General features: G+C 37.0%; 1 protein-coding gene across 1 annotated transcript in view; it reads right to left on the minus strand.

The window, feature by feature from the left end:
* Positions 1-1,210: 1,210 nt before the first annotated feature.
* Positions 1,211-9,561, minus strand: part of CTSO (cathepsin O) — a 108,415-nt gene continuing 100,064 nt past the window's right edge. The window contains exons 7-10 of the mRNA XM_019521058.1: positions 8,769-8,890; positions 3,739-3,902; positions 3,173-3,265; positions 1,211-1,893 (exon numbers count right to left, since the gene is read on the minus strand). Of these exons, the coding sequence (XP_019376603.1) occupies positions 1,859-1,893; positions 3,173-3,265; positions 3,739-3,902; positions 8,769-8,890 (414 nt within the window). The 3' untranslated portion in view covers positions 1,211-1,858. The remainder of the gene's footprint in view (positions 1,894-3,172; positions 3,266-3,738; positions 3,903-8,768; positions 8,891-9,561) is intronic.

Consider the following 9,561-nt stretch of genomic DNA (forward strand, 5'->3'; position numbering starts at 1 on the left):
GTTTTTAACACCCAACATCTTTACTAGAAAATATGTAAAAATGATAAAGTACAAAGTATTGAAGTTTGTAAAACCTCTTCACAGTTCATCTAAAACATGTATATGTTTTCAAAAAGGAGCATATATAGTCATTTTAAATTATTTCTAAATAACAGAAATTTATGAAAAGCTACAAAGTGGTACTAAAATGCTTTAAAAATCACAAATGGCATTGCTGTCTCTTCTATACACCTCAGATCAGCAAGGGCTGGAAACCATTCAGTGATTCCCTTTGACCAACATAGGAAGAAGAGCAGATTTAAGTGATTCTTCTACAGGAAACTTATCCAGCTATCTGTGGCTGCTTGGAATATTTCCGTGAAAGTGTAGTAATGCTGGAGAACTGACATGAGAAAATGAGTGCTTTCTGCACTGTCCTGCTAATAATTAACTGATGATTAACCCTTAAGAAGGATGGAATGCAGAACTGGGCACCTTTTTTGAAAGGATGGTTGCATGCTGTAAATTTCCCTTTTGCACTTGGCAGAAATGTTAGACAGGGACATAGAAAAAGGAGGCTGAACCAAGGCTGCTCTGCCACACTTATTCCAAGTTGAGTAGCCTATTTGCAAACTGATGTACAAAATGAGGGTACAGCATGTGTTTTAATATCCCAGATTCCTATAATGCTGTTAATTGGTTATTAGTTCTTGCCTTCCAATCTATGAGATTACCTATTAGGGATTAATTTTGAATGCTCAAAGGCATTGTAGGATCCTCCTAAATATTATTCTCTGCCCTGATGAGGATACATACTAGATTTAACAAGACATAACAGATGAGGATCAAGCAGATTGGAAAGAAAGGCTAGAGAAAAGAAAATACGCAGCTACCACATGGTTACAGAAAGGCCTGATGGCATTTAGAAGGTATCATTAGTATTGGGCATGTTTTCTACCCTCCTGCTCACTTTTTTCTGGGTGTTGCAGTAGAAATGAGTATATGGCTTCAACTCACTTGCTTATATACAAGGACCATAGAAGGCCCTGAGGAAGGATCATACACACTGAAGGACCAGACCATAATTAAATTGAAGAGGAATGTTACAGGAAGTAGTAAGAGAAATTGGGCTAGCTCACATCAGTGCACACATCATCTGCTGTCAGAGTTGCAAGAAAAGCCAATACAAGCATCAGAATGTATAGGAACAATAGTTGTTTCTTATTTAAAAAAACTAAAAGCATGACAATTTTTCCCTGACAGCACCTACAAATAAAAGGAAAGGGGATAAGGAAAGAGGTATGTCATGTTCTCCCTGACATTAAAGCATCTCCAGATGTATCTTACCATACTGCCAGATTTCTGGATTCAAAATGTTCAGTAGATTCTACATTATATCCTGTCATTTTCTCTCTTCTTCCTTTACTTCATTGTGAATCAGCTGTGATGTCAACCTTTCTATTACTTGTTGCCAAGAATTTATTGGTGTTCCTCATCTGGGACTGATATTTACAATGTCCCAATGTCCTTCCATCATGGGTTCCCATTTGAAAATACTAAAGAAGATTTGCATAAAACTCAAATGTCCAAAATGGCCATCGTATATGTCTGTTGTTTCACCTTTCTTCTTTGGAACAAAAGGTGTGCTATATGGCATCCTTAACTCCCAACTTCAGTCTTCCCTAGATTTTAGAAGCGTAGAGCCTGGATGATGTAATATTGTCCCAAAATCTGGCTGTGCCATATTTATAATGCCCAGAGAAGTAACTATAAAATAGTTGGCAATTTTTTTGAAGTTAAAAAAATCTTCATACTGAACAGCTGGAAAATGATAATCCAAGGAACTGCCATGGTACCATTTTATTCTGGTTAGTGTGTGTCAAACAAATACAGATGCAACTGTATCTGCAATACCTAGAATAGTAAAGCAATTGTTAAATGAATACTAAGAACATAATTACTCTGACCTAAACTTGCTGTCTAGAAGAACCAACTGAAAATTAACTCCTACAAGTCCTCTCTCCCTAAGACATGATTCAATTAATTAAATACAAGGAAAAATAAGAGTGAATAAAAGTTTTTGCTCTTTACAACTTAACATTATTTGATCACAATTAAGGTTTCTCCGTACCCAGCCCACTTTCTCCTTTGTTTTCATGTTATAGGTCTTGGGTCCTTTACTTGAAGTATTTAAGGTAGCAGTGGAGGACTTACAATCTTGTTTTAGAGCAGAGGTATCAAACTCATTTTGGGCACAGGGCTCCTTTTGGGCCAGATGTGGCCTGAGGCAGTGATGGTAGCAGCACCTGCAATCACCATGGCAGTGGTGGCTACTGTGGTAGCAGTAGGACAGGCAGCTGCTTGCTATCATGCCAACATGTAAGCAGTAGAAGGCCAGGCAGCCCACAGGATGACCAAGCCCTGTGTTGCACAACTTCCAAGTGCCCTCCTTGCTGCCAAGGGCTGTGTCCACCAGGACCCTGGATTCTGCAACAAGCTCTGCCCACTGCTGGCCGTGCCCCCAAATTCCCTGGCCCACCCATAACCCACTGGGCCAAATGAAGAGGTTCTGTGGGCTGGATCCAACCCAAGGGCTGTATATGTGACAACCCTGTTTTAGAGAATTCAGAAATTGAAAATGGAGCTGTAGTTTTTCTAAGCTATACTTCAAAATACTCTTTCTTTTTAATTAAGAGAAATTGAGAGCTGAGTTTCAGCATTTGGATGTTTTGCCACATCCTTGGTCCTTTACAGATACCCCAACCCTGTCTTCTAAGGGAAAGGTCACAGATAGGCAATGTGTGTGACACTGTTCTTGGCATGCAGAAAGCTTGATGGACTGAACCTTTAAATAACAGATTCCATGAGGCAGGGGCTCCATCTATTCTGCACAATGCTGAGCATGGAGATAAAACTGGAATGATAAGGTTCTAGGTGCCCATGTTATTCAAGGGTGTACTTGGTAGCCATGTTGGTCTGAGACAAAAAGACATACAAAAAACTAGAACTCCTGGTTCCAAAATGATACCTTTTATTAGACCAACTGGAAAATGGCAAGAAAATTGTCCTTTTCTGCGATTTGCTTTTATATTCTGAAATTCCCTAACATGTCTTCCAAGTCATTGTCCATATACAGAAATGCCTTGAGCCTTTACTGCTCAAACTAACTGGTTAGTTTGTATGTTTGACTTACCACACATGTTGCCACCTATTTTAATACGGGCATAACCATCTATTCCCCATGTACGTCCCCAGGAGTTCCGTACAATCCAGTAAGGAATGATACCTGTTAAAAAAAGACTTTCATAAATACTTATAGGGAACAGTAAATTTGGCAATCCTAAAAAACTCTGAGCAGTGAGACAATATACAAGTCATTTTCATGCTTCACAGTTTCTACTGATCAGACATAACAGCATTGTGAAATCTGTGATTAGCAATGGAGACCATAGGAAGATGAAATATGGCTACTACAGTATGACTCTGTATTCTTATATAACTAATCTGCCTGTGCTTTACTGAAGCAGTATCATATACTAACATAACAGAATTTGAGGGCAGTATGTGTTTACTGTAATTGAAATGTTGTGAATGAAGTTCCACGGGACATATAATTCCAAAATGTATCTGCTTGTATTTGGCTTCAGGTAGTTTAAATGTTCCAGTTTATAATCACCTCTTTCACAAAAGATAAATTTCCACAAAAACAATAAATATAAAAAGCACAGATTTGTGACTCTAACTACTGATAGAACTCACCTGTTCTATCAAAACCAGTGACGAGAACAGCATGATTTGCTTTTCCACTGGAACAGTGATGCTGTATGATCCCACCCAGATAATCCTGCCAGCTAATTGCATCTACAGTCACTGCCAAAGGTCCCCAGTGAACCAGCTTCCTCATCATTTCTTCTTCCTGGCCACTACAAGAAAAATTACAATGATCCAAAATTGTTAGAATGCAGTGCCTCAAAGCAAAGTTTAAGTCATAGTGAATCATGTACAACATAATAATTAAATAAACAAGCTGTTTCCTGTGAAACACAAACATCATAGGATTATGCTGATATGAAAGCAAGGTATACAAAGCTACAAGTCAAAGAATCTTCTGCTGTTAATGAAATGGTAACAGTGTGGATTTGGGATCCAATTGTTGATAAACAGCAGGTAATATGTTTATAGTCTATACCTTCCAATCACTTAAAATGTCAGTTTGGACAATTCATTATTCTATAATTAGTAAATTTTCATGTTTACATTTTGTCTTGTTAAAATTGTTATTTGAACTGTTTTATATATATACACACTGTCCAAACAAAAAAATTATATCATGAGATTAATACTGCATTAACTTTTTCATCTCTGAGTATGTTTCATTTAGGTATAATTGCTATCTACTTATTTTTAGTTATCTGTATCTTGCTTTTCTCCCATTACTAGAATTTTTTTTCTTAGACGGTTCTTAGTGTGAATTGTCTTTGTACTGATAAAAATGAGGAAGACAATTTTATATAAAAATTAAAAAAAACATTTTTTACAAATTTTCAGATGATTGCATTCTATGTTCAAGTCTCATAGTGGCTTTTGAAATGTGCATGCAGTGCAAAAGGATACACACAGATATGTACTGAAGTAATCATAAATGTTTGACGTTTTCAGCTAATTATGCTATTAATTATCTCAACTGGCTTAATACTAAGAAAGTACATACACAAGATGGAAATTATAGAGATTAGAAGATCCAGCTCACGATGTTTATTTTATGGTTTCAGGAAGCCTGAATAGCTTCAGTGACTTGCAACATTATCATGTGTGCATTTCTATTTACTAGAATATAATCTACATTAAAAAGAAAGCTTAAATTGATGAAGAAAGGTATTTCTGCAGCTTTAGTACAGTCTTTCTACAAAGAGACACACTTTCTGAAAGTGTATGCCTGAAGAGAAAATAGGTTTAATGATGAGTAAACTTCACAGTGTCCTAATTCAAGTGGCTATTTGTTTGTTTTTGGGGGAGGGGTGGTGTTAAAGAATGGGAATCTAACAAAGTATTTTCTGGCAAGCCTTAGAGTGTATTCTATGGCTTCAATAAAGTTATATGCTTCAGTATGAAGTGAGTTTGCTCCAATATTATTAGTATTATTTTTCTTAAATTAACTTTTGGGGATAATATTGTGCAATAGATAACAATAAACAAAAATGTTATCAGGGAATGTCATGCTCTGCATTCTGTCAGAACAAACTTCTTAACCTTGTACACATTTGTTTGGCTCTAAAGAACTGATCTCCAAAGAAGAATGTATTATTATTTCTTCTTGACTTTTTTGTATTGTTTAAACCCCTGTTTAGCCTTAGCAAAACCCTGAAATTATAATTCTGATAAGATACAGTGTAAGTAAACATACAAATGGACTTGCACAGTCTTTTGATACCACAAAACTAATCTACCTACCTCAAAAACAGGTTAGGAAAAGCCTCCCACAGATGCTATGTACACCCTGATATTTTATGACAGAAATGAAACCTACTTTCAGTGAGGTCGTAGCTTACTTTAACAGGTCATAACTCAGAAATTGATACAACTGTTTCATAGTTGGGTTCATATCAGTTACTGTGCCTTTTTTTTGTAACTGAGAGGAGATAAAGGTCCCAGCAAGACAAAAATTCCATGACCATATTTCAGTAGAGTTCATTTGGTAAATTTATGACCTTGGCAAGTAAGAACACCCTTTATGAAATTTTTCTTCATTTTAATTGTAATTCTCACTGGGGAAGGTAGGAAAAAAGATACTGGGGATACTTGAAAAAACTCAACTGGTTATGGTTTACAATCATTCCTGTAAATACATATTTCTATGACTATCTGAAGTTGTCTTTTCTAAAATCCAAATGTTTTGCCAATTTGTTTGACATCAATGTATTTGATTGTAGCTACAGATTGCACTAATACTCTGATGTGAATCTTGGAGGACCTCTGTCCAAAACAGAGATTGAAGAATAAAAGTTAAATGAAAAGATACCCAAGTCATGTGACATGAAATTTTTGATACACTAAAACAATAGATCAATGATGTTCATTTAAAGTTTTGCTCATGAGAGAATGTATTAATATTAATTTTTGTTCTGCTCATGTGTCAGACTTTCTGGTCAGTAAAAAGGATATATATATATATATATATATATATATATATATGGAAAATAGTGTTGATCTGGTTAAAAGGACACTGAACTAGACTTCAGAAAATATAGATCTGTTTGTTGGTTTGTTGTATAGCCTTGGCAAGCTACTTCACCCTTCCTATATTAAAAAAAATGAAGATAAATAATTTTCTCACTTTTGTAAAACACCGAGATCTGTGGACCAAGAGTGTAATGACAGCCAACTTACGGGTATTGCTTATATTTTCATTTAGATACTACATTGTTGATACAGAAAACCACATCTCTGTAATTATGACTTTTATCTGGAAGGACCTCTAAGTGTGCTACAAACCATAACCTATTATTATTGTATTATGATTATATGTTTTATGGTAAGATTGGGATGTACTGTACTCTACAATAATACAATATGGGCAGTCCCTGTTTTTAGGAGAGATTTATAATCAAAATCTGCAACAAGATTTAATAACTGAATTTAAGCAAATAACAGGACAGAGAAGAGGGAGGAAGACAAACGTAAGATCATCCAGCTCTAGTACAATACAGATAATACACAACTTGAATTCTGATTTGATTAGCTTTTCTTCATATGTTCAACTAAGATGTCCAACTATAATTATTTCTACTTTTTCAGTTTTAAATGCATACCTTTAAAAATCTTCCTTACTGCCTAAAAAGATGAAAAAGAGTGCATATGCATCCCTGTGCTCTGAATCACTGAAAGAAACAACTTGTAGTAAGTTAGGTCAAAACTAAGAAAAATGCCATTGAACGAGAGAAATCTGCCTAAAAGGCATGGACCCAACTGACTGTTCTCTGCTTCTTGCCATGCACAAGAGTTCCACAGAAAAGATAGTATAGTATAGCTAGAGACCATTAATAGGACCAATACTTAGCATATAACCTGTCTTTGTAGAGTTGCTAATACTGGATAGCATATTTTCTATCAAGTCTGCTATAAAAAAATAAACCTATTTCTGAGAGATACTGAGCACCCTCAAGACACACTCACTTCAATGGGAATTGAGATCATCAACTATGTTGCAGGAAGCACTCAGAACATTGTAGAACAATGTCCTAATTTTTTTATTTATGGCTTAAGCCCTTAGCCCTGATTGGATAAAACAGTTTAATATGGCACAGCTGGAGATAGATGCATAGTTTGTACTGCAAAACACAGAACAGTCTAACCTGAGATTTTGATCTCTGGAAGCATCTCTGTAAAGACATCTCCCAAGATGGAAACAATGATTGCAGACTGAAACCCTGATTTTTTTTAAATGGCCTGATTTCCTAACAGGTTTATTATACATTATTAAAATTTAAAGGAGTAGAAGACTGTCTAACCTGCAGTACTGCAGGGAAGCATGTGGTTGTTAGAGCAAGTACCGAGCATGAGCTAAAAAGATGTGAACATATTTGAAAAAGTCCAGAGGACAGTAACAAATGTTACTAGAAGTCTAGAAAATGTGACATGTGAGGAAAGGTTGGAAGGAAAAAGTGGGATTTTTCACTTTTAAAGAAAAGAAAGGGGATTTAATAACAGTTTAAGTAAAAACAGGTTTGTAATTGATTGTCCTTTGGCAATCAATTGCTCTTTGCTTCCTAGGGAGAGGACACAAAATCATGGGAATAAGTTGCAAAAAGCAAAATCTTGTTGTTAAGATATTAGACAGAACTTTCTAACTATAAGTGTTGATAAGCACAGGCACCGATTATGTCCAGAGGTTGTAGGATCTTTGTCACTGGAAAATTTTAAAAGTTGGTTAGAGAAACATATGCCTGGGATGGTTTAAACAGTGATGACAGTGTTCTAAACACAGGGTTAGACTAGATGACCTTCAGAGGTCCCTTCCAGCTCTTGTTTGCTATACTATAACATCATAGAACAGGGGCCAGCAACCTGTTATACACTGTGTGTCAGAACAATCCGGCTCCAATCTGATGCAGGCTAGATGGCTTCCATGGTGCCTCAGGTGTGTGGGACCTTACCCTGTGCCAAAGCCCGGCAGCTGGGAGATGCACCAGGGCTGGGCATCTTTCAACTGTGTCCATATGTGGGGGATTGCCAATCCTGTCATCAGAATTTAAACTTTCATTAAAAAAAGATAAAATGATAAAGTGTATGGAGGCATGGATGATTTTAGAGTATCAGTTGAATGTAAGGCAATGCACAGTGCTCTGTGTGCTACTCATAGCTTTGCCAAGCATCTTTGGAAGACTGGGCGTGGTGGATGTTTCAACCGCTGAGACAGCCGCTGTCCAAACATTTGAGACTGATGGATTTTCCAATCATTTGGCAAGCAAGACATACTTTCTTCGTCCTTTTACTGTCTGAAAATGATTACTGAGTTATGACTCCACTGCAATTAAAACTGCTTTTGCAGCAGGTAACTAGAACTTGGCTAGGTTTAATTTGGTTAGTAGGTGTAAAACAGCAGTGAAGGTATAGCATTGGAATTTGAATTATTTAAAAGACAAATATCTAAATATCTATATTGCACAAAGATTAAAATATAGCCGCATCAATTAGTATGTAACCTTTGACTGGCGTGTACATTTACTCTGGCTTCACTTCATACCCAGTGAACACAAATACAGCAAACAAAAAGAATCAATAGTAGTTACCTGAAGTCATATGCAGCATATCCTGTTATTGAAACTCCAAAGTCTGAGAGAGAGAAATAATGGCACAATCCTGTTTGACCTTTAAAACTATATTCAGAATTTTTCACCAGTTTTACTTGCGTCTGCAAGAAGATATATTAATGAATGTTTCAAATAGAAACCAAGTGTATTTATACAAATCAAAGCTGCCTTTGCAACAACACAAAAAACCCACCCAACAATCAATGTGTTCCACATAAGGTTAGAAATAAGAATGCCATGTTGGAAAATAAAGATATTTACACTCTGAAGATTAGCAAAATTGAAGAACAAAAGTCTAAGGAGTGCTTCTGAGCATATACATCAAGAATAAGATACAAAGGGCGCAGACAACTGACATTTTTTGAGCAATCTGACCCCTAAAAACCCTCTACAGCTGTCATTGCACATGTGCACAGCTGCAGAGCACTTTTAAAATGGCCAAAAATTAACCCTGGTTAAATGAGGTATTACATTAAGGCACTGAAAAGCAGATGGCTTTATGGAACTTGTATTTCCTCCAGGGTTAATTTTTGGCATGGGGGGTGGCCTGTCCTGAGGCTGTCATGGGGAAGGGGGGGGAGCTCAGGGGGAGGAGGTGGGGAATATGGCCCCCTCACCTTGCACCCCCCCGCAGCTGGGGTGTTGGGGGGAGCTGGGTCAGGCCCCCAAGGGAAGGAGGCCCCTTCCCCCCACCCTGCCCATCCTGATCAGCTCTGGCCATTCAACAGCCAACACAGAGCTGCCAGCTGCTGAATGGCCAGTGCTGGGGGGG

This window comes from Gavialis gangeticus, unplaced genomic scaffold, assembly GCF_001723915.1.
Source record: "Gavialis gangeticus isolate Ggan-Ray unplaced genomic scaffold, GavGan_comp1, whole genome shotgun sequence".
Classification (NCBI taxonomy): Eukaryota; Metazoa; Chordata; order Crocodylia; family Gavialidae; genus Gavialis; species Gavialis gangeticus.